General features: G+C 42.1%; 1 protein-coding gene across 1 annotated transcript; it reads right to left on the reverse strand.

Annotated features, from left to right (window-relative positions):
- Window positions 1–6,242: 6,242 nt before the first annotated feature.
- CHRNA9 (cholinergic receptor nicotinic alpha 9 subunit) lies at window positions 6,243–26,047 on the reverse strand. Its single transcript, XM_039539290.1, has 7 exons — window positions 25,981–26,047; window positions 21,817–21,892; window positions 20,945–21,034; window positions 15,251–15,396; window positions 14,262–14,429; window positions 12,492–13,024; window positions 6,243–9,001 (listed from the first exon to the last, which is right to left on the reverse strand). Exons 4-7 carry the CDS (start codon window positions 15,289–15,291, stop codon window positions 8,433–8,435), a joined length of 1,311 nt encoding a protein of 436 aa, XP_039395224.1. The 5' UTR covers window positions 15,292–15,396; window positions 20,945–21,034; window positions 21,817–21,892; window positions 25,981–26,047; the 3' UTR covers window positions 6,243–8,432.
- Between the last annotated feature and the right edge of the window lie 49 nt (window positions 26,048–26,096).

The raw sequence follows: 26,096 nt of genomic DNA on the forward strand, positions 1-26,096 counted from the left end.
CCTTTTTTTGCAGCTGCATCACACTGACAACTCGTATTCAGTTTGTGGACCACTATAACCCCCAGATCCTTTTCATCAGTACTACTACCCAGACAGTTATCCACCATTTTGTAATTGTGCATTTGATTTACCCTTCCTAAGGTTATGTCTACACTACAAAATTAGGGCGATTTTATAGAAGTCAATTTTTAGAAGTCGATTTTATACAATCGATTGCGTGTGTCCACACTAAATGCATTAAGTTGGCGGAGTGCATCCTCACCTCCATGGATAGCATCGACTTACAGAGCGGTGCACTGTGGGTAGTTATCCCACAGTCTCCGCCACCCATTGGAATTCTGGGTTAAGCTCCCGACGCCTGATGGGGCAAAAACATTGTTGCGGGTGGTTTTGGGTTCATGTTGTCAGTCGCCCCTCCCTTCGTGAAAGCAATGGCAGACAATCATTTCGCACCTTTTTTTCATGCAGACGCCATACTACGGCCAGCGTGCAGCCCACTCAGCTCACCGACACCACTGCTGTTGTGTCCTGGGTGCTGCTGTCAGCAGACCGTGCAGTAGTACTGCTAACCGTCGTCATACACCACTTCCGCTGCAACTCTGCTCTCCTGCTCTTGTCTCGATAGCAAATTTCTCCATGGTATATGGGTCATCCGCGACTGCTATTAGCAAATATCTTCAACGGCCGGAGATGGTGACACTAGATTGGGAGGTTTCTGAGTTACTACAGAGAATTCTTTCCCAGGTGTCTGACTGGTGGGTCTTGCCCACATATTCAGGGTCTGATTACTATATTTAGGGTTGAGAAGGAATCTTTCCTCAAGTCAGATTGGCATAGACCCTGGTGGCTTTTTGCCTTTCTCTGCAGCATGGAGCGTGGGCCACTTGCTGGTCTGAACTAGCTTAAATGGTGGATTCTCTATAACTTTAAGTCTTTAAATCAAGGTTAGAGGACTTCAGTAACTCAGCTAGAGGTTATGGGCCCATTGCTTGAATGGGAGGGTGAGGTACAGGAGGTCAGACTAGATGATCGTGATAGACTCTGAGGCCAGAAGCGACCATGAGTCAGATTATTAGATTCCAAAAGATCAACTGCACCTTTAGCTGAGTGCAGGTCTGCACTTACCTACCCATGCTGCAGTCACCAACCTGCTTGACAATCCTTCTATACCATCATATTTGATCTCAATGTGGCCCCTAAAGTTCCAATTCTACCAGCCAACTCTCACCCACTGCATAGCCTTCTCTTCAGGAGGAAGAGAGAAAAGAAATTTCCTGTTTCCTCATGACAGGCTGCAGAACAGCTCCATGGCCACTGCCACACCCCTGAACCTGCCATCCTGATGTGCATGAGAAACCATGAGGATCTGACATAACAGTGAATCAACTATCCTTGCTCCCACCCCATCTGTGGTCCAGTGCACACACATACCTACACACTGGGAGCCACTGTGGTGCTAAAGTTTCACACCACAAAGGAGGTGCAAACTCCTGCAGAGAAAGGAGCTGTTTTTGTCCAGAAGTTGCACTTATTTTGTCCAGTTACTGCACTTGCTTGTGCTGATCTAGTTGTTGAGCACCAAGCAACGTGATTTGCCTGTGCCAATGCCATGACTGCAGGTACAAAAGTGGTGGTTACACATATAAACTCACAGACCACTTTTGAAGATTTTGGCCCCTCATAATTTTATGTACTTGTAGCTGGTGGAATGACTCAGCAAAACAAAACAAAAGCCAGCAATGTCTTGTCCTTAAGAAACAGATGTTTATAACATAAATAAACAGAAAAGAAAAAGAAAGTCTTCTTTTGCTGAGCTCTTGTGCAAAAGACAGGGAGAGCGGAGCTGAGGTTAACCCCTTGCCCACCAAAGAAAAAATAGTGCACCCTGCCCCCATCATAATACCATATTGTCTCATATGTATTATAGCATTATTAATAAAATATAGGACCAAATTCCAGTCTGGCACATTGACACAACCTCATTGACTTCAGTGGGATTGCATAAATGTAAACTATGAGAAGATTTGGTTACATGCAGTTTCAAAGAAAGGACCAACATTTTAAAAGTCAATAGTAACATTTTAAACTTGATTCTCAGTTTCAGAAGTAGCAAATAGACTTAGGAAATGGAAAGTACAAGAGCACCACACCTGAAGAGCTTTCAGATAGTGGCCAGAACAAGCGGGAAGACCAGCAAGATTATAATAGTTAAGGCAAAATAGTACTTGAGAACAGACATTTTAGCAGCAGATATAGCTGAATAATTACATCTGTTTGATATATTAATATTAAACAAATTCAATTTAAAGGCTCTAGCAACTGAACTAACATGAGAAGCAACGTGTACATCAGAATCCAAAACCAAGAATCCTCACTACTCACCGTGATGCAAGACTTCACCTTGAAGGAACGGAAACCAGGGATGGCAGTGAAGTCTAGGAACAAGGCCTCACTTGTATCTGCATTCAGCCTGGGGGAATTCTGGTGTATTCACTATGTTAATACATATGTCAATCATTGTGAAAGAAGGTGAATATTCTCAGAACTATGGGGGAAGAGAGAAAAAATAATCTGAGCATCAGTAGCAGTTGTGAGCTTTGTCATGTTAGTTAACAGGTTGTAAACACAAAAATGAACAAGGAGCTAGGACAGAGCCCTGAGGCAATCCCACAGTTCAATCAGGAGATCAGACAAATTATTTCTTCATAGGATATATTCCAATATAACTCTCTTCCAGTCTGTTCTGAACATAGCTGCTGAAATGATCTTCCTTACCTGTTCAGACCATGTCAGTCACCACCAGCTTCTTTTTGCTCACTGTAATAAAGTTTAAACTTCTCATCTCCACCTTCAAAGTCCTGCCCAATTCCAACTCCCCCCCCGCACCCAAACTCAGTGTCTACTCTGTTTCTTGGTATGTTTTCTCTTTACTCAATCAGTGATGCAAACTTCACTGGCCACTTGTATGCATCTCCAGGTTTGACTATACTCTGCACTAAGCTTGGACTCTGACTCAGATTTGAGCCCAGGCCCCTCCCTTCCATCTACACATAAATCAGTCTGACTCAGGTCAGCAAGCACTAAGCTCCTGCCATGAGTCAGGTCCAAACCCTGTCATTTTGCAGTGTGGCCACAGGTCAAGCCTGGGTAATGTGGATGTATTAGCATGGCTGTGGCCCAGGTCCAGCAATTGTAATCCAAGATTTACAATGCAGTGTGGATGCTTAAGCATGGGAACACCAAGTCCACAAGCCCAAGTCCCACAAACCCAGGTCTACAATGCAATGTAGACATACCTTCAACATGCAGCCTCCACGTTTCCTGTTCTGGCCCCTATGCATGGAACAGTCTCCCAAATCCCAGTGCACCAAGACCTCACCCTCTCCTCATTCATATCCCCGAGTCGTCCTCCTGGAGACTCACAAATGCTAACCTACACCAATCAAAACACAACAGGGAGATCTGCACTATTCACTACACTAAAAATTGAATTGCATCAGTGGAATTGCACCAGTGTATCAGTAGCACAGTGCATTCATATTAATTATCAGCTACTAGGTGCAGGTCTGCTCCATATCCATCCTAGTTCTCAATCCACCACTGCAGTTGTACTGCATTCTGGATACCCTATCTCACAGCTTCTTGCATCACTGCAGTGACTTGTGGGAGATTTTGAAGGCCAAATGAGATACCCAGGGAGATTGAGGGAGGAATTCTTCGTGTAAACCATTGTAGTTTTGGGTATTGTCTCAAAGATTGAGGTAAACCAAACAATTAGAACATGCTCCTTGTTCAGCTAGATATGCTTCTGTTGGAGTTCTTGAAAACTAATCTCACACAACTCAGGAGAGGGTTGTGGTACCTGTGGAGAATCAAAATTGAGACCAGTAGTTAATCAAATTCATGATGCAAGATTCATACCCTTCAGACATGGATATGCCAGCTTCATGCCCCACTTCAAGATGAGGTTCACTGGGTAGAGTGCCATTTTTGGGCCTAGCTCATGTCTACAGATTGTTGGGACTGGGTTGTTTGAATCCTGGGCTGAGCAGCTGTGACTACAGAATTTCTGAATCGAGACGTTTTGTACCTCTGAAGGAAGTTCACCCAAACACTGTCATGCTAGACCACTGTCATGCTGGTTAGTCTATAGATAATAAGCACCACTAACTGCAGAAAAAAAAAGAAAAAAAAAGCAACTACTCTGTAGAAGCTGGCTTCCCCAGATAGCTGTCAGTCAACTGGATACCAGTGAGGATTGAGGTGTCACGGTGGGTGCTCTTGTGGTGGAAATTTCCTGAAGCTCTAAGCGCCATTGTACTGCAAAGCTTCCCAGAGATCCTGCTGGGACAGCCCCCTCCCTCCTGGCCCACAGTACTTAAAAGTACAGCATACTCAGGGCACAGCATACAGATCACAAACTATATTTACAGCCTTCATTGTCCTCCTGAGCAAACATAACCAGCATGTCATCCTGCAGTCTTAATTCTCAATAGGGCTTCTCACCTGAGTGCATTAATACATATTTCTCTATTATTGTAATCACATACATTCATCGTTTTATTTAATCTTCAAGGATTATTGGATGTGTGTGAGAGACACATACAAAGGGAAGGGGAGAAGGAAAGAGAAACAATGAGAATATTAGATTCCTCTCTCTCCATTGAACACTAAAAATATTGTATACAATTTAGATTCCCAATGCTCTCAGTTTACATGGTTTAGGACAATTTTTCCTCTAGGCAATACTTGAGATGTTTGTATTTAGTGTTTTGGTCTAGAATGTATGAGCTGACTATTAGCAACTAAGCAATTATTACTACAAATGCGTATGATGTTGGTACATAATTTCCACTTACAGGCTGTGATTCTGGTTCTCTGAAAACCCCACCTTGCAGGATTTCTTCTCCTGGGTTTTACCTCCTTTCAGGCAGATCCAAAAGGAGGTGGTCCTGGCAGTATAAATAGAACAGCTCTGTTCCACAAGAGAAGGCAGGTGTCATGCAGCACTACTCTCAGGCATACCCCCCCTTGAAGGTGCATTATGCACAGCACCCACTCAGGTTTTTTCAATAAATTACCCAGGCAAGATTAGTTAACCTATATCCTGGTTGTGGTTCTGGTTTAACAATTAACTCACTGCTTGGTTGCTCAAGTTCACACCCACTCTGGGTCCATATTACAATCCCAGTAGTGTTTCTTGCCCCTGTTCAGGAGGTCCCAGCCCTCCTCCTGCAACTGGATTGTACATCAAACAGTCACTCTCTTTTAAAACAGGAGACTCCCAGCTCTCAAGAGTTGCTAGTACTTTAAACCAGGGGTGGGCAAACTTTTTGGTCAGAGGACCACATCTAGGAATAGAAATTATGATAGGGCAGCACTTACAATAGACATAAGATACCAGAGTAGTGAGACACTCAGAAGAGAAATGACCTCCCAGATTTCACAGGCTGTATGCAGTGCTTAGGAGTCTAGAAAGGCAAGAAGGGTTTTGGGGAGGTAAAACGCAGCAGTTGAGGTCAGTCACATCAGGACATATGCTTTCTGCTTCATTTTCTGTTGCAGACATTGTGTGTGACCTTGGGCAGGTCACATAACCTCTTTGTGCCTCAGTTTCACCATCTATACAGTCATAGATTCTCTTAGATTTTAAGACTAGTAAGAACCATTGTGATGATCTAGTCTGACTTCCTATATAACAGAGGCCTTAAGATTTAATTAATTCCTGCTTCATGTCCAATAGCTGTAGTTGAACTGGAGTATATCTGTGAGAAAAAAACATCCAGTCTTTATTTAAAGATTTCCAGTGATTGAAAATCCACCCAACCCTAAGTAAATTGTTCCAATAGTTAATTATCCTCATTGTTAAAAATGTGCACCTTATTTCAAATCTAGCCACCTACCAACAACTGTATCTTGTTATACATTTGTCTGCTGGAGTGAAGAGCCCCCTCTTTTATCTAATTTTCTCTCCCATGTACATGGTTAGACTGTAATTAAGTCACTCCTTAACAGTCTCTGATAAGCTAAGTGAAATTGGGTGTAATTCTCAAGCCTCACACCATTCCTGAGAGGGAGGTAATTCTCTCATGCTTTGAGATCTTCAAACAGAAGTTAGTAGGGAAGTGCAAAATATTCTCACCCTTACATTCCTTCAAGGGGAAGAACACTTAGGGATACAACTTTTATTTTAAAAAGCACAAGATCCACACACATCTGCATGCACATGTAAATTTGCCCATGTAAATTTTACAGCTAGTACACTTATGAGTGCAAATATTGTATATGAAATGATGCATGCATATTCAAATGCAGTCTGAAGTCTCTTAACATTTTAGCCTCATCTTCAATATTTCTCCTCTTCCCACACCTTTGGACAGTATTTTTTCCATGGCATAGAACAAATTCATTGCCTCAGACATACACCATAAAGCTAAGCACTGAAGTCCACAGCAAATGGACGGTGCTATTTGTCTGCACTGTGAAAATGTACTTTGACTTCTGAATAGAATATGTACCAGAAAGTGCCTGATTTCCAGGGAACTCATGGTGCGGTACAAAGAACTTTCAATATTTCGTCAGATACTTAGTTTATTCTGATAGCTACTCAAATTATCTTTACACTAGAACCTAGGCTTTTATGGCTTGCATTATGTATGAGACTCTAGATAGGCTTTCAGCTTTAATTATTCCACACAAGAGACAAAACCAGTCATTAAGAATTCAGTGTATCATTTACATGATCATACAAATCCCTTTCTTCCGATGAGTTTTTGGATAACAATGACAACGCTCCGCTGTTTTGACTCCTCATCTTAAATTACATCTTCATGGATGCACTCCAAATTAGTTGCAACAATTATGAAAATGAGTTTTATCACATGAACTTCTGACTGGGATCCATTTCAGTGTCATCCTGCATCTCTCACTGCATCTAGAATATCATGGTTTCAAAGCTCAAGGTGCTTTAGTAAAGGTCATTCACTTGCCCTGCGTATGCCTCATGTATCAGCTTCTAACTTCACTGCAAGGGGCATCTTCCTTAGGCATATACGGTCTGCAGGACTAAAAAGCAGTAAAAGAATTGTTTGTCCATAAAGCAAACAAACACACAAGCAGTGGATGTGCTGAGCAAGGAGACAGTTTTGTATAGTCAATTGACTGACTTTCACATTGTTTTAATAAGTCTGTTTAAAATTTATGATTTGTATTAGAGTAAGGGGAGTCACCCAATAATCACACCTGCTGTGCTAGATGTTGCATAGGCAAGTGCCAAAGAAAACAGACCCTAGCCCAGCAAGCTTACAACCTAGATCAAAACAGGATGCAACAAATGGGCAAGATAGATAAATGAGGTGGGACGGGTCGGAAGATGAAGTAACAGAATGAGTAGTGTTGAACAAAGAGCACAACTCCGTGCTTTAGTAGTATTAGGGTAGTAGACCCCCTCCCACCCCCATACAGTACATCTTTACACTGTGCAAATACAGGGGAAGATGTGGAATCAAGGAGAAAGTAGGGAAACAGTGTCAAAGGCAGCAGAAAGTTCAAGGAGGATGATAGGGAAGAGGGTGCAAGACTTAGCCAGAAAAAGGGTCCTAGAAATCATGGTGAGCATGGTTTTGATGGTGAAAAAAGTAATACTGTAAGGAATTCAGGCAGGAATTAGCTGGAAGGAAATCAAGGTAGCTATTGTTTTTAACAAGTTCAAAGAATTTAGAGGGGAAGGAGGAGATGGGACAGTAGTTAGAGGCAGGTGGATGTTAGGACATGAACATGTCTGAACACTCATGGGACAAATCCAGAAGAAAAGGATGAGGCAAAATGAGGGAGTGAAAAGAGGAAAGAAGAGATGGCAGCTAGGCAGGGATGGTCTCAGGGGAACTGTCAAACATTCATATGTAGAGAAATAAATGTGTTTTTCCATCTAGCACACAGCTAGTTGGTCCTACTGCAGGCCACAGATCAAATGTAGCCCTTGGAATTCTATTATCTTTAATATGGAGGAGCATCCCATTGGGATCACTGCTTCTAGGACACAATGCTCCTTCTTGAGCCAACCCAAGGCCATAACCAGTTTTAATCAAGACAGAGCGAAGCATACTTGTCCAGCACTTGTTCATAGGGTGCACTTCCATATTACAGATAAGGGCAGTTGCAACTGTTCAGTTTAATACAAGTTAGACTCAGCCTTTAGCTCCTGTCAAGTTGCTAATATGATCTTAGCTGAGCAAAGTTTGGATGTCTCTGATCTGACGGAAACATTCTGACAGGATGACTCACGTAACAGCAATCTCAAATTATTTTGTTTGTTTTTACAAAATTAAAGATACAGAAACCTCAGATACATCCCTCAGTAACAAAGTACCATCAAGGAAAACTAGCTAAACATTCCTACATACATAAAAATAAATATACTCTAATAGCGTCGGTTAAATTGCTTTGCCAATAATCAGGAAACTCATGAAAAATACCATAATAAAAAAAATCCACATGAAGAATCTGTCCATCACTTTTGCTACCTTTTTCCACTCAATTCCTTTAGCGCGGTTTGCTTTATGGTCTCTAACGCAATTAGCAATATACTCAATATTCTTTATCAGTACTTTATAACAGGAGCAGCAATTAACAGCATCCTCAGCATTTTCACATTTAACTCCATTACTGTTATTTATATGTCCATTCAGCTTCTTCTTTAGGTCACTGTCATTGTTTCTATTCCTGGAAAGTTGACTGGTCACCACCTTGTGTCTGTCCTGCTTTTTCTGATACTTAAAATCCTTTCTTAATTTATGTTCTTCTGCTTTTACTCTTTGTGGACTTCTACAATTTTCACCCACATCATAAACAAAAAAGATCTTTGACATGTAGTCCAAAATAACAACCCTGGCCCATTGTGGAACAGGTTGGGCTTCTGCTCCACAGTGATGGATATTCATTATAATGATGGTCAGTGCAGTGGATGCTGTGATCATTGTCATAGTTGCTATGTAATATTTGCCTGTAATGTAAAAAATAGGGAAATGTATATTAAAAGTATTATTCAAGTTAAAATCACCCTCTGCAGAAAGGAAAAAAAATCGTTCAACATTAAGCAAAATGTAAAGCTATCAAAAGAGGTCAGAATTCTGGAATCATCCTAATGCTCTGTAGTTATGTCTGCATTGTGATTTGCCACTTAAAATAGAGTTTAAGTCCATTCAAACAAATAAAATCTCCCACTGATCATGACCCATATTATACCATTTCAAAAGAATAACCACCTAATTATCAAGGTAAATATTCACACTCAAATGCCCCAATTTCAAAAAGCACCCATGTTAAAGTCTTTTTAAAAAATGTTCACAGTGAATTTCACATATTTTTAGGATCCCTACAAAATTTGCATCAACATTTACACACTTCACATTTGTTACACCACCTCCTGGTGCATAAATTAATTATATTGAATTGTCATAACTGTTGATTTTCATGACAGAAGCAGTGAAGATCACATTTTTCATCTCTGGGTTTCCAGATGCAAGAAGGGCTGGGAATGTCTGCAGCTTGGTGGAACTAGTGGGGGAAAAGGGGAGCCTGGAAGCTTAGTTGTGCAGGAGAAGAAGGCATATACACGCTTCTTTACTTTTTCCCAACAGATCAGCTAGGGCTCACCAAAGGAGGGGATTAGGAGGAGTCCTAGTTCTGCACTGCTCCTTGGAATCGGGGCAGCCTGTGGGATTTAAACCAAGATCAGAGTCTGGAATGGAACTGAGACAGTAGATTTCCTTCTATGGCCCTGGGAGGAGAGAGAGTGCAACCCCACCCAACATGCCCTGACCTCTCCAATCCCCTAGCCATAGCAAAGGGGCTGTTCCACAGCTCAGCTGTGCAGAAACAGTCATAGGGAGCACTAATGCTTGTCTGACTTCTCTACCTGATGGAGATGCTATGGTTTGCAGCTAGGAGTGAAAGTAACTTACAGGACTTACCGGTACAGCCGAAGTCCTGAGGGAGCGTGGCCTCTCCCGGAAGAGGCGTGGCCTCTCAAGATTTAAAGGCCCTGGGGAACCAGCTGTGCCTGGGAGACCCAGAGCCTTTAAATCAACCAGGGGCTCCCAGCTGCAGAGGTGGCTGGGAGCCCCCTGGGGCTCGGGGGAAAATTAAAGGGCCCGGGGCCCTGGCCGCCAGGGGGAACCCCGAGCTTTGCGGGGCTGGGGCAGGGATTTAAAGGGCCCAGAGCTCCTGCCACTGAGGGAAGCCCGGGAGCCCTTTAAATCCTGGCCCCAGCCTGGCCACCAGAGCCGTGGCCGGGATTCAAAGGGCTCTGGGCTGCCCACAGCTGCGGGGAGCTTTGAGCCCTTTAAATCCCAGCCCCAGCCCAGCCGCTGGAGCCGCGGCCGGGATTTAAAGGGCTCTGGGCTGCCTGCAGCTGCGGGGAGCTCTGAGCCCTTTAAATCCCAGCTGTGGAACTCGATGCGGGCCAGCATGGACCGGACTGGCTTACTTTCACCTCTGACTGTGTATATGTGTATGAATGTGTCACAAACAATGCAGCTGCAGCCTGCCACTGACCAGCAGCGACCCCAGCAACCGGCCCTTGTGGGCTGCTGCCTGCAGAGAGCCAGCAGGTGCCGCTGGGCTGGGTCTGCCAAGGAGTAAGTAACCAAGGCAAAAACCACAGCCAGACAGCCAGGGAGGGAGCCGGGGTGCGGGGAGGAGGAAGTCAGGGGTGAATGAAGGACAACTGGAATAGCCTTCATGAAATATACAAGATATTTAGAGAAAATTTTGTCAATTTCAGCTTCTGCACTCTACAGGCAGGACAAAACAAAAAGAGATCTGAGATTGCACCCGATGTCCTAAGGACATTTCAGGTGTTTAAAATCAATATATAAAGAGGGTGGATTGGAATGAAAACTACTATTTCTTTCAAAGGAGGCACAATAATTTCCCTGAATATTCCGTTTTCCCCTCCAATCCCTTTGTGGTTTTGTCTATGGGGGCTATTTGCTTTCCCTGTGAATCTTTAGCTGATTTAGCAAAATTGCTTTGCCCAAAATAAACCCTAATCATCATGACACATCTTTACACCATGTTCTCCATGTTTTTTGTGGGTTTTTTTTTTTAAACAGTAACATTTCAAAGAGGATCTGCAAGCAGTTTGAACATCACAACCATGATCCTCTGCTGGGGAGGGAATAGGATAGATTTGAACTTGGAAATGGTTCCTGATTTTGATTGTGTTTAGGAGATCCCCTCATCCCAGGGGCAGAAAAGAACTGCCCCTGCTATGGTCACACACCCACCCACCCACCCCCCAACAACTGGGAGTGAAATTAACAAGGATGCCAGAAATGGCTCCTACCTCTGGGCACTGAACTGCACAGGGAACAGCTGAGTTTAAACTGTTCTTTTGCAGGCAGCAGCAGCAGGCATCTCAGCCAGTGTCCCTACTGCAAGCTAGAGCCTAGAAGAGAAGCCCTGCTGAGGGTGTGGGGGGAGGAATGCAGAGCCTTGTCTGCAGCCTGGCTGGAGGAGGGGGAGGGAGGAGCCGAGAAACCAACGTGACAGTGAGTTTTCCCCTTCCACCTGCTTTTATTAGCTCTGGATTTAAACTGTGCAGCCAAATGCTCGTATTTGTTTTGTATATTAGTATTGGAGAGATCCCCTCATCCCGGGGGCAGAAAAGGACTGCCCCTGCCATGGGCAAACACACCCTCCCCTCAGCCACTGTGAGTGAAATTAACAAGGATGCCAGAAACCTAGCCCTGAGGGCTGAACCATCAGGGAACAGCTGAGTTTAAACTATTCTTATGCAGGGAGCAGGCTTCTCTCTCCCTCCCTCAGTCAGTCTCCTTTTCTTACCGGTCCTCCGTACCATCCCGTACCAGCTTACTTTCACCTCTGTTTGCAGCACCAAGTCTTGTGGTACCAGGACTCATCTCTGATGAGCCACAGCAGGTCGAACAGGTGCAGAAGGCAGGGAAGACTTAGTGCTCACCCCTTCTCCATCACAGCTCAGCTCATCTTCCCTGCAGCTCTCCCTCTTCCCATCCAACAAGTCACATGATCCTCACCTCCACAAACTCCCTTTTGCGTCCAACACAACCCACAATGCTCTCATCATTTTCTCAAGACAGCATACTTCAACCAAATGAATCACTACACCAGTACCTGGAGCACTGAGTACTGACCCAGTATAGCTTGTGAATCTGCGAAGATGACATCTTGAAGTGTCTGACCTCACCCTCAAATTTTCCTTCATTAACACTGCAGCCCAGTTTTCAGCACATCCATGTTATTAGTTTATCCCCAGGCAGCACAAAATAACCTTGTCATAGTACTTCACTATATCTGTACAAGTTCCATACACATTTGAAGTATTACAAAGTTTCTAAAACCTTGTGTATCACAATATTTATCTTTCCAGATTCCATTAGTGGTATGTAGTCTCCCTGACATTATACAACCACTATTTATAAGCCATGATAAAAATCTGAAATACCCACCTATCAAAGGCACGTTTTCAGAAGGAGGCATGCTCTCTGCAACCATTAGCTGAAATACAGTTAGAGCAAGCAGAACTGTAACACCAAGCGACACTTTTTCCCCAGAGTCTGCAGGAAGATAGAATCCCAGTGGGGCCAGGAAAGAGATCAAAACACAAGGGAGCAGCAGGTTAAATATATAGAAGGAAGACCTCCTTTTCAAGATCAGTGTGAATGTAATATCTGGATACGGCTCAGAGCAGCAGCCGTACGTGATTACATTCTTAACAGCTGGCATCCCATGAATCTCCCACTCCACATCTTCTATAAAGTCAGATAGATCTCCACTGTCCAAAGCATTGATTATGTCTACCTGATTACCATTGTAGGTCCAGGAACCAAAGGTAAGGTTACACTGCTGGTCATCAAAGGGAAAATAAGAAACATCCACCACACATGAGCTCTTTGTTATAGCTGGTGCATCCCAAGTAATTTTTCCATCATATCTCAATACTACATTTGTGTTCACTGGTTCTGAAAAATCATCATCAGCCCTAAAAAGACAAAATGATAAACAAATTAGAACACAAAATATATCAGAAAATCAGGTTATTAAACACACCTCTGAATTTACATCATTTACTTAATATTGTACTGGCTGTTATGTATGGCCACTATTATGGCTATTATTGGACAGACTCAGCTGTGTGTCAAAGACCCAATACTGCTAACATATAACTGAAATTCTCCTTAGCTCAAGCAGTAAGGGCCTCTGCTTTTTGCAGCAGGGGATTTGAGTGCTATTCCTGATGCAACTGTAAAGTTCAGTGTGCAGAATTAATGACAAACTTGAAATCCTAGATGACCATGGATTTGCTACAGTATTTAGGCTGTCACAAACAAACATGAAGAAGAAAGATGGCCTTGTTGTTAAGGCAGAGTCAGATGAGAGTTCATACGTCTCTCAGACCTGAGAAGTATCCCATGTGAGGAGCCCCGAGCCCTTTACGTCATGTACAACACAAAGATGCATCTTTTGGTCTCATGGAGTGTAAACATTTGGGGCTACATTTTACACTTATTAAAATGTTCCCTGCCATGCCAAAAGCCTAAATACAGTACCACTGTGCTAGTAAAATTGATTGTTCTAGTTTCACTCTCCATCCTAACAAATAAACTAGCTCAGATAAGGGTAATTCAGTGTTTGAAAACTAGCTTAATTCACAACACAGGTAAGGACATTTTTTCCAAAGTTTTTTTTTCTCTTGTGGTGTCCCTTTCTAGTAGATGATATTGTGAACCCAAGCTCTTTAATAACTTCTCTTTAATGTAAACGCTTGATCAAACTGTTTTAAACAGATTTTGAAAAATAGTTTCTCCTTATAAAACATTTCAACTTCTTTGTTGTTTCTTTAGAAAAGGGCACTTTTTCCACATAATGAGTCAATCATCTGGAAGCTCCCCAGTACTTAATTTGTAATCAAAGAGGTGCTAGGGCTCAAGCAATTTTTTTTTACTTTCATAACTGAGGCGGCAAATCCAGAGGTGGTGAGGCTTGTAGTAATAGGACTCAAGGCCTCTGTTCACAGCATCATATTAAAACAGAAATTGCCAAACCAGATCAGACCAATGGTCTGTCTAGTCCAATATCTTATGGCCAGATCCAGACACTCCAAAGGAAGGTGCACTAAACTGGAAGTGGATGGTTATGGGGGCTCATATTAAATTATTAAAATTATTAAATCTAACTATGTGGTTGTGCTAAGAAACTGCCCCTCCAATTGTACTTACTTGTTATACAGGACAATGTCTGGCCTCCATACCAGGTTGCTAGGAATCCTGATAGAATCCAACCCATCATATTCATCTTTGTCCCACTTGAGATATGCATCATACCAACTTTGTCGAATCCATAAATACGCAGTCAAAATTTGGTTTCTTTCATCCTGTAAGGAGTTCCTATATACATAAACATCTCTAATCTATGACTCAACAAAAACACACTTTGTTTCAGGGGGAGTTCATTTTATAAACAATGTGTTTCTTCTAAGACTGACTGTACTGTAAGAAATCTATAATGTCAGTTCAGAGGTACCAACTATGACAATTCCCATTGATTTCTCTGGAAGCCGTGCAGGCTCAGACCTTAGTTTCGTACGTACACGTTAATGTCTACGTTATTTTAAATTACCTACCATTCAAAACCCATGTGAGGAATTTTCTTCACTCTTTGCAGACACATTCTCCTTTGACTTCAAAGTGAATCTGACCATTTTCAAACCAAACCAGTTTTCCAAGCAAAAATTATAGGGGGGTGGGGGTGGGGGGCTAAACTAGGACTTTTTATTGGAAGCTGGATACAGCACTGACTGTGAAGAACTACTGCTTCTGCAAAACAACAGGTAAACTAGAAAGAAAAATAAGATATCCAATTATTATTATTATTATTATTTGCTTCAGTGCAATGGGACAAAAGAAAACGCTTTCATGCTGAAAGAAATCAGTATATAATTGTTATTATAAAAGAATTCTAACATCTTAACCATCTTTAGGTAGTTAGGTCATAATGGTGTAAATGGATGAGTATATATTAGAACAGAAACCTTTGAGGAAACATTATTAAAGTTATCACTTTATGCAGGAAAATGAAAATTGTTCTCACATCTTCAAGTGAAACATGAAGTTTTAAATTTTGAATCCCCATGCAGTTCTAAGAGTTTACAAATTGTAGGTGTGGAAGTTTGCACATTTCTACAACATGGAACTGTCTTGTTACTCACCATATCTTTAATTTGAGACAGTGTGATCTGAAGAGTGACATTCAGTGCTTTATCTGTGTCTTCCACAGGTCTCAGAGCATTTGAGTAGTCTTCAAACAGTTCACTGAATAGCATTTGAGCATATTTTCCTTGTGCAGACTCCACACCTACATCAAATAGTATACAAAATATATCACATGAAATAGTGTGCATGCTGTCCCCAAGGCTCCAAATAGCATTTGTTACTATTAGAATACATACTGCCATCCAGCTAGTATTATACACATACTGTACTATATAATATTTAATATAAAAGCAGCAAAGAGTCCTGTGGCACCTTATAGACTAACAGACGTATTGGAGCATGAGCTTTTGTGGGTGAATACCCACTTCGTCAGATGCATGTAGTGGAAATTTATTCTATTTAATATAGAATATATGTAGCAAATCTGATGAGACCCATGCAGTATAGGTCATTAAGTTGTAGTAACTAAATGGATATTATAAAATTAATGTTTTACATCCATTTTATATAACACTGTGCATTATAATAGCCCTTTTTATCCATAGATTCCACAGTCCTTTTCATAGGACAAATATCATTATCCCTATTTTGTTGATGGTAGAAAATAAGGCCCAGAGAGAATAAGGCCCAGATTTTTAAAGGAATTCAGGTATAGGCATTGCAATGCTGAGCACAGCTAATTGATTTAGGACAGGGGTGGGCAAACTTTTTGACCCAAGAGCCACATTGGGGAATAGAAATTGTATGGCGGGCCATGAATGCTCACAAAATTGGGGTTGGGGTGTGGGCTCTGGAGTGATGCTGGGGATGTTTGGGGTGTAGGAAGGTGCTCTGGGCTGGGACCCAGGGGTTCAGAGGGCAGGAAGGGGATCAGGGCTGGGGCGCGGGATGGGGTGCAGTTTCCGGCAGAGGGTGCGGGCTCTGGGAACCAGAGGTTTGGGGCGCAGGAGGCTGCTCTGGACTGGGATCGAGGGGATGGAGAGCGGGAGGGGGGATCAGGGCTGGGGGAGGGGGTTGGGACATGGGGCGAGGCTCCGAGTGGCACTTACCTCAAGCGACTCCCGGAAGCAGTGGCATGTCCCTTCTCCAGCTCCTATGCGGAGGCACGGCCAGGTGGCTCTGCACACTGCCCCGTCCGCAGGCACCACCCCTGCAGCTCCCATTGGAGTGGGTAGGAGCCAGAGCGGGGCCATGCCGCAGCTTCCAGGAGCCACATGATGCGGCCCCCGACCCAGCGCCCCAGCTGAACCAGGGCTGAGCCGCCCGGCCCCCAATCCGGCGCCCTAGCCGGAGCAGGGCCGAGCTGCGGGGCCCAGCCCCCAATCCGGCATCCCAGCCGGAGCAGGGCTGAGCCGCATGGTGTGGCTCAGAGGCTGGCTTAAAACAGCTTGCAGGCCATAGTTTAGGAGTTTTACTGATTTAGGAGCCTAAATCTCATTTGCAAGAGGGATTTAGGCTTTTAGGTGCCTAAATCACAGCAACTGTCAATGGGGTTTAGACTCCCAAGTGCCTAAATCCTTTTTGAAAATGAGATTTAAGCTCCTAAATCAGTTAGGCATTGCAACACTGAGTGCAATAATGCTGAAATACTTTTTAAAATCTGGCCCAAAGTGATTTGCTTAAACAGTCACTCAGTTGCTGAGCTAAGAATAGAAACCAGGTCCTCTACCCTAACCAATGGCTTGTGCTGTCTCCATACATACAAATATTGCTCTCTACAAGAGAGGGTTGAATACTATTTATAAAATTTGCTCCTCTTATGGCATTCATGTTTGAATAAATAATTAGACGAATTTTGTTCATTATTTGGCCAATGGTAGAGTTAGTTGAATAATTAGTGAATACATTCATTGAATAATTTCTTCAATTAATTTTTGCCATCTTTTCCAAAGAATAGAGTATATATGAAAAAGATTTTTTCTGTTATCCATCCAGCTCGACAGATAATCCACTGAAATACTTTCTTTAAAATCATAGGTTTACAAATTGCTTTGTCCTTTGAAGTTTCTCTGTGTTGTACTGAATTATCTTTAGATGGAGTCATAGATTTCAAAAAGCAAAGGACAAAGATGTTAACATTTGTCTGACCTATGCAAATTCAAATTCACGCAAGCATGCAGCAAGTATTTCAAAGTACTTCACTCTTCAGCCATTTAGCTGTTCAATTATTAGTACTGCAATTCAGGACTAACTACAGTTCAAACAGCCAGCTTCACTGGAAAAAAAACAAACAATCAAAGCTAACGAAACTATTTAAACTGCATTTCGGTTCAACAGTATGTAATCAAAATAGTTATATTTCTCCAGTGCTTACTCAGCAATGAGATAAAATAGCTTGAAACCGTTAAGAGGATCCACTGCTGCCCAAACTGCATTTTTTGTGCACTCCGAACTGTGAAGTCAGTGAACGCACAAGGAATGATCGATCAAGTGTATAAAGCAAGCCTCAAGCTGCACACTGATACGGGAAAGTGCTCTCACCTTGAAGTATCACTGCTGTGAAAACCAACCAAAGGGAGAAGCAGCAGAAGGGCAGGCTATTTCTCTTCATTTTGAACCTTGAAGTAACGCTGTTCCTCCAGGAACACAAAAAAAATTTTCACCTTCCAAAGCTGAGACAAGTTAGTTGTGCAGCAGCACAAAAGCAGTGGAGATACGGACGTGCTGCTGGTAAGAGCTCTGTTCTCAGCGGCAGCAAGTCTCCTGGGCCCCGCTGCGCACCCCACTCTGCTCTGGTAACCTGAGAGCTGCCCACTCTGCTGCTCAGTGAGAAGCCAGACAGATGGGATATCAAGAGGACACACTTCATGTAAAGCTTATTCTTTCCACAGTGTTACTGGCTGTTTCTTCTTACTATTAAGGCATCAGTAGAAAGTCAATATATGAAGAATAGTCCATTCACACTCCCTCAATCTGGGCCAGATTCTGTCACCCTTATGTTAGTAATAGTTCAGTCTGTGTAGGTCCACTGAAATCAATGAAAATTCTTGCAGAGTAAGTCACTACTCAACATGAGGAACAGTGGCAGAATCTGGCCCCATAAGTATAGAATTCTTCTAGGACAGTTCAACCCCAATTTGACAGAGGCCTTAGTGACATGAAACTTTACAAAAGGGAGACATGGCATGGGTGGCACATGAGCCCCCCTTTGGGGAGGCTAGCCATGTGGCCCCACCCCTGCTGCTTGAGCCAGCACCACCCTCCTCTCACGGCCAGAGCCCCAGCCAAACAGCCCTAGGCTGCCGGCTGGTCTCAGTGCCCACCCACACACTTCGTTCACTGACCAGCCTCAGCGCCGGGTTGCCAGCCGGCCCCAGCACTGGCCCAACGCTGGACCACTCACTGGCCCCCACCACCTGGTAGACTCCAGCCGGAGCTGAGCTGCTGCCAGCTTGGAGGAGAGGGTGCAGCATGGGCAGGGCCAGGGCTTAGCTTAGGGGAGGTTTAGCCTCCCCGGCCTATTATACCTGCTGCCCATGGCCTTTGGTGTTTGTTTACACAGATGAATTTGTGAGATATATCTCACATTGGGGGAGGGATAGCTCAGTGGTTTGAGCATTGGCCTGCTAAACCCAGGGTTGTGAGTTCAATCCTTGAGGGGGCCACTTAGGGATCTGGTCCTGCTAGTGAAGGCAGGGGGCTGGACTCAATGACCTTTCAAGGTCCCTTCCCATTCTAGGAGATTGGTATATCTCCAATTATTTTTATTTTCACATGGGCATGGCAGCCTCAGTACTACAAAAGTACTACAAGAATTTGAGCAAGATTTTTCATTCTTACTCTTAATCCCAGCGACCTGCAATAGATGCCCAATGTTACTCATTTGTTTATATTCCCCATATTGTTAGCCAAAGAAATTCACTCCTTTCTTTGTGGTCAAACTGTAGTTTGCTGCCATCGTAGGTGCCTTTTGACTGATCGGGCCATTGTCCACTTCCACCTCCCTCTCTCTCCTTTCCATATAGATTAATCCAGTTTGAAGAAGAAAAGCACCAGGGTTCAGTGAGGGGCACTAGATCATCTTTGCCATCATTTTAGAATGGGCAGTGAAGACTATATCTAGCTGAAACTGCAAGAGGAAGTAGAATGAAATTACTAATAACAGAATTCAGCCAGGACACATCTGGCTTGTGTAATAAAATTAAATACTACTCTCACCAGTTTACACTCACTAGTTCTTTCTGGTGAAAGTGAACTGGTATTTCCAAACAAAAAATACTTTCCTTTTAGTAGCATTGTTGGTACCATGTGACTAGTGTATGTGCTTAGCTGTCTACATACACCAATGAGATTTGTGTCCAAGTTTAACAGCTAACCAAGTAATTTCAATAAGAGTACTTGTAATGAAATCTATCTCTGTCACATCATCTGCTGAATTCCCAAAAGGAAAAAAAAATTATAAGTAGTTTAGAAATGAGAGGTCAAGGTGGCCCTTAGATTGTATGTAACATGTTGCTTTCCCTTTAGGAAGCAGGGGCACACAGCATTAAAGGGGATAGCAGAAACAGTTATTGGATATGGTCAGGTCAATGTGATCTCAGGGGATAACATCAGTCTGTAGCCTGTCATTAGGCTGGGAGTAGATACTATTGGTGTGTCCCAGTCCTTGGAGAGATTAGGGGGTTGTTTGAAGGCCAGAAGAGGAGGTTCAGGAAAGATTTATTTCAGGATGGGGTCCCCATTGAGAATGAGTTGTAATAGTTTGATGATCATATGGGTTCCAGTGTGGTGGTGTAGGGGACAACTAGGGGTGTGTGGTGAGAAGGCGTTTGGATTTCTGTATTGAAGCAGGTTCTCTTGGGATATTTGGCCTGTTCCAGGATCCAATTTACTTCTCTAGTGGAGTGTCCTTGATTGGTGAAGGCAGCTTTGAGTGTGCTAAGGTGTGATATTCAAGATATTCTAGCATTAGAAAAGGTTCAGAAAAGGGCAACTAAAATGATTAGGGGTTTGGAGAGGGTCCCATACGAGGAAAGATTAAAGAGGCTATGACTCTTCAGCTTGGAAAAGAGGAGACTAAGGGGGGATATGATAGAGGTATATAAAATCATGAATGATGTTAAGAAAGTGGATAAGGAAAAGTTATTTACTTATTCCCATAATACAAGAACTAGGGGTCACCAAATGAAATTAATAGGCAGTAGGTTTAAAACAAACAAAAGGAAGTTCTTCTTCACGCAGTGCACAGTCAACTTGTAGAACTCCTTACTTGAGGTGGTTGTGAAGGCTAGGACTATAACAATGTTTAAAAGGGAACTGGATAAATTCATGATGGCTAAGTCCATAAATGGCTATTAGCCAGGATGGGTAAAGAATGGTCTGACCCGGTACGGCTGTTCTTATGTGTATACTGCATTTTTTCTTTGGAGCATATTATGTGGTATCTGAGTGCCTGGCTGTAGATTACAGATTTCTTGGCGTTTGGGTGGTTACTGGATCTATGAAGGTAGATGTGGTGATCCATGGGTTTCTTCTATATAGTTTTCTGTAGGGTTCCATTGCTGAAGCTGATTGTGGTGTCCAGGAAATTGGAGATGGTGTATATTCATACATATATATATAAATGGGTGATCAGGTGATAATAAAGAATTAACACTACTATTCCAACAAACAAATTTAACTCAGCCACACACATAGTACTTATATTTCTTCAATTCTTTTCATATGCACTTCAGTTTTATAATACTCACCAATATCACAGTAATAGTTACATTGACACTTCTATCTCCCTGTAACATAGAAAATTGCCAAGTGTGTCCTTGCTTCTCTCAAGACACTAACTGTGGAATAGAGAAACAGAAAAATTGAATGGATAATCCTATGCATTCTCACCTACCTAGAGAGAAAATAAAATCATTCTTGTATTCTCTTACAAAACCTACAAAGACTTTGCCACAAAGAGCATGGGACTTGCTGCTGAAGAAGTCTGGAAGAGTTATGTCCCCCCAACCACTTTTCAAATACTGTAGGATTTCAGAAAAATGAGGCTCATGTAATGGGCAAGCCCTGTAGTCTGATATAGAGGAACCTAAGGGGAAGCACTATTCCCCACTGCATCTAGTTTTATTCACTGAAGGATTTAAGCACTGCAAAGCAGCCAGATGGTTTAAAAACAAACCAACCAACCAAAAAACCTCACACAAACTTGTACCACTCTTGCAAACATTATAACAGCTTTCTTATTGCTATATAATGGCTTTATATTAGCTATCAAGCAATAAAACAGGGTTTTTGAGAGAGGGATTGTTTAATTATAGCTTCGTCTATGGAAGTACTATTACAGACAAAAAAAACTAAGTTTGAATAAAGATTAAATATGCAATAAAGCAGTTCTCCATTTTCACAACAACAAGTGGTGCTCTAAAGAAAGGAATTAATATAAAGACGTTTACAAAAAACAATCTAAAGAGCAATGAGCCTTTAGAAATGGAATCAAATGATTAAGCATTTCAAAAACGTTTCAGGCAAACTTAGTTATTTAATTTCAGTGCATCAACCACTAGATGTCTCTATTATCCATCCCATTTACTTCTCAAGGCATTCAAGAGAACTTTCTGTTTACCTTATCAAGATCACATGATATTATTTTTAATCTATTTTGATTAATCTCAGGAAGGGATTATTTGCCTCACATTGATCTAAGCCAAAGCAGAAACAAGAAGTTATTTAAAACAAGAAATGAGATAAAAGGAAGAAACAAATGACTGCACTTAGCTCTTTAGTTTATCCAATATATGACACTGTAGTTGCAAAATGGTTTCTTCAGTACACACAAATATAAATCAGCATTGACAATTGGACAACTTGAGACACCACTTAAAGAAGAGTAAGCTTTTGCTGCCATAGTCAATTGTTAAGGCTGCATGGCACAAGGTCCAATGGCTGCATCTGCCATCTCACAAAGAAAAATATTTGAATAAAATATACAGATGATTCTGTTTATGGACAGAACATTGTGCCTCTTTTGTATCCTCTGGGGATGATTCATGTAACATTAATTCATCAATGTACTAAGCCTGCTCATATTTTCCATGTCACTTACATGATATTTTATAACTTCTTTGAGGATCCAGACTAGCAGACGGTTCTGCATGCTGTTCATCAGCAAGACATGCAAAAATCTCTGGATTGGCACATAGCTGCCATCTAAGTGACATTTGGCTGATCATGCACTTTCAAAGAGATTTAAATAACAGAAAAAATATTTTTTTATATAAATGTGTAATGAAAGAGCTTCCAGTTTTAGGTGTTTGATCCTAGGCAAATTGTTGCTTTTTTATATTAAAAAAGCTGTTTTAAATTAGTGTTTTCTATTAAAAGTCAATACTACTTTTCCTCCCCAAAAAAGTCCTGTGCTCCTAGGACTAAGGTCTCAGCAAATACATTTTGTCAGCCTCCTCCACACAGAATTTTGTAAAAACCCATTCTTATGTTTTTGCTTCAATCAGGATTTTAAAGAGAGTTTAAAATCCTAACTGGAAACCCTCCAGGTATTGTACTGTCACAGGCCCTAATGCTGTCTGTACAATCAAATACCCTCCATCAGAGAACAGCTGAGAAGAACAGATTGGTTTCCAAGCACAGTTTGTGAGAACTGTCTGACAGACTGGTCCTGTTTAAGTTCATGCCAGTTTTTCCCCCTAAAAGCACTGACGTGCAGGTTTTTTTGCTACAGAATATTCTCCTGTGATTAATCAAGCAGCACACTAGTTCTTCACAATCACAATCTTTTTTCATCAGATTAATTGCAATCTTAATAGGACTGGGAAGTCAGCTATGAGTACCAGTAATATGGCCCTACTAGGCCCACTTCTCATATGTAGAACATAGCACTAAATGTAGATATGGTGATATGTATATATGTGTGTGTGAATGTGTCATTTGTTCTCACCCACCTCCTTCCTTCTACTTCCTTCTCTCTCAAAATCCCCCTCCCCTGAAACTAGCACACTCATTCACTCTTTTGCTTTCTCTCTCTCTCTCTCACACACACACACACACACACAAAATAGGGAACACTAAGAAAAATATCAGCCTATATCAGACAGTTTGGAATCTTGGCCACACTTTCCAGACAAGGAAAACATAAGTAGTGCAGCTAGAGTTTGTTTGAAATATTGGCCCCATCTGGTGAATTTTTTTTAGATAGAGATACAGACCTTTGCTGTCTCCCTTTCATTCAAAACCTGAAGGAGAGGGGCCTTTTGCCCTGAAAGATTTGGTATTATTTATGTGATCTAAAACAGCATCACATTCACTACTACTACTTCCCCTAGGATGAATACAAACTAACAAATGTTTTGTGTCTGCTCTTTAGAAACATTTTGTCCCTGGTAGTGCTAAAGTACAGCCTGTTTGCTGAGATCAGAACATTTTTCATATACAGCTCTTTATTATTAGTGTCATGCCCAGCTTTGCACTGGGTCTTTGAATTGCTGATCATAAAAGTTCTGCTCTTCACAAAGAAAAAAAAATCTCAAGGCCCTAGACACTATTACAGATCATAGATCTGGTTTTGATAGACATCCCAGTGTTTTAAAACAAACTGGGCTACAGAAATGTTTTCCCCATTACACAGGTGTAAAGAGGACAACTTCAATGCCTTTCTCTGCCCGACTACCATACTGACATGGAGGACAAAGGAGAGTACCTCTAAATAAAAATTAATCTAACTTGTGAGCAGGGGACAAGGGAGACAGCCCTCCTGCAGCTTGGAACTGGAGATTATAGTAGTTGCTCCAAATATAGTTCCCCCAAACTGAGGGCATAGCAGATATTAAAGTGATAGTACACTTGATATTATATTAAGTTAAGAGTAACAGGCAACATTTTAGTTTTATTACCTCTGTAGGACTCCGGAGGGAAAAACAGCATCCCTTTGTTAGTCTCTAAGGTGCCACAAGTACTCCTGTTCCTTTAAGAACAGTAACTCTGTCTTCACTGTTACTAAAGACATCGCACCAACATCTGTTGAGGGTCTTAATGCTCTTTGACAACGTCTACTTTATGAATAAACTTACTTCTATCCAGCATCAGGAAATAAAGTAAATTTTTTATGAGAATTGCTTAAGAATTGGAGCTCCTGTCTTAGTTCCTGAGACTGCAAGAGTTCCCTGCAAATTCAAAGTGAGCTACAACAGAGGCTGAAGCAGCGCAGTTAGCAATGCAGGCAAGGTACCAGAAGATGCAGATACATTGTGTCTTTTACTTTTCCAGTTATCAAACAAAGTTTAACTGTGGCTTTAACGGATACAGTCTTGTAACTCCAGATTACATAGGTAAACAGATGATTACTTGAACCTCATCCACGGACTTTATTTAACAATTGCTGCATAGAGTTTTGCAAGCAAAGCTTCCCTGGTAATATACATACATTTGAAAAATATTTACAGACACATTTCCAATGGAAAATTTGTGCTTACCCGAGCATTTCTTTTCTTTGACTAACGTCCAATGCTATTCCGGGTACGTCCACACTACCCGCCCTGTCAGCGGGTAGCGATCGATTTATCGGGGATCGTGTCTCATCTAAATGCGATATATCAATTCCCAAACACGCTACCCATCGACTCCGGAACTCCACCGGAGCGAGCGGCAGTAGTGGAGTCGACGAGGGAGCCGCGGACATCGATCCCGTACCGTGAGAACCCGAGGTAAATCGATCTAAGATACTTCAGCTTCAGCTACATGAATAGCGTAGCTGATCTCAGATCGACACCCGCCTCCCCAGTGTAGACCAGCCCTCAGAGTGGATTTTTCCTTCTCTCCAATAGTTGGAGATGGAGACCAAACCTACTCTGCTGCAACCAGGGCTTTGAACCACCCTGTTAGTAAACCACTTCTGGAATCAGAGTCTTCCACAGTTGACAAATAATAAACTTCATGTTAACAATTAAAGATCTGCCATTTAAAAAAAAAGAATGACAAAGTAATGACAATAAAAATTAAATTATCCCAGAGCAAAAACTTCTTTAGGTCTGACAGCCGTCACTATAAGATGTACCAAGCAGTATTTATTCCTGTCAGAGAGTTTATTAAAACATTTCTTTTCCGATGGACAGTTTTAGGTACCCAAATTTCTTAGGACTTATTAAGTACCTGATGATACTTCAGACTCTCCCTCAGCTTGAGTTTAAGTGTGGAAAGGAAAAAAAAATCAGCCCTGTAAGCTGCACTTTTGAGGAGGAGAGGCTGTGGATGGTAACAGCAGATTTTGATTTCAGTAACACCAGTGTAAATCCAGAACAACTCTGCTGATGTCAATGAAATTATTCTGGATTTACACCAGTGTCACTGAGCTCACTATCTCTAAGTGGCCTCCAAAGATCTCTCTAGGCTTTGATAGGGAGAGCCTCCTTTAAAAAGATTTTTGGTAGGAGAGGAATGGCAGAGGTGGAGACTCCTGCTGAGATTGTCAACAGGGGTCTGTATTTCATAGCCACATATATCAGGGGCTGTAGTCTCACATTTGAGGGGAGTGTGGAGGGATGATCTAGCATTCTTACTCCCGAGGTCCCTTTCCATCCCGGAGTAGTTCCTTAGAAACGAGGACTACAGAGAGGAGTCATAAATGGCATTTCTTGCTATCTTTAGATATTCTGCCATGTTGGGAGCCCTCAGCAGTAGACAGGCCTCACAAGCTGTCTCCACCTGCCTTTCAATTTACAACAAAATGTCCAAACCAAGAAAGAACAATCAATTTAGGTATAACTTGGTTCAAACTCACCCTTTAGGCTGTTCAGGTGCTCGCCTGAAAACCTGGGCCCAAGTCAGCAAACTGACAGCTACAGATGCTGTCAAAGAGAGAAAACATAAGTCAGTAGCCAGAGGAGATCTCTGCAG

Source organism: Mauremys reevesii, linkage group 5 (assembly GCF_016161935.1).
Source record: "Mauremys reevesii isolate NIE-2019 linkage group 5, ASM1616193v1, whole genome shotgun sequence".
Taxonomy (NCBI): Eukaryota; Metazoa; Chordata; order Testudines; family Geoemydidae; genus Mauremys; species Mauremys reevesii.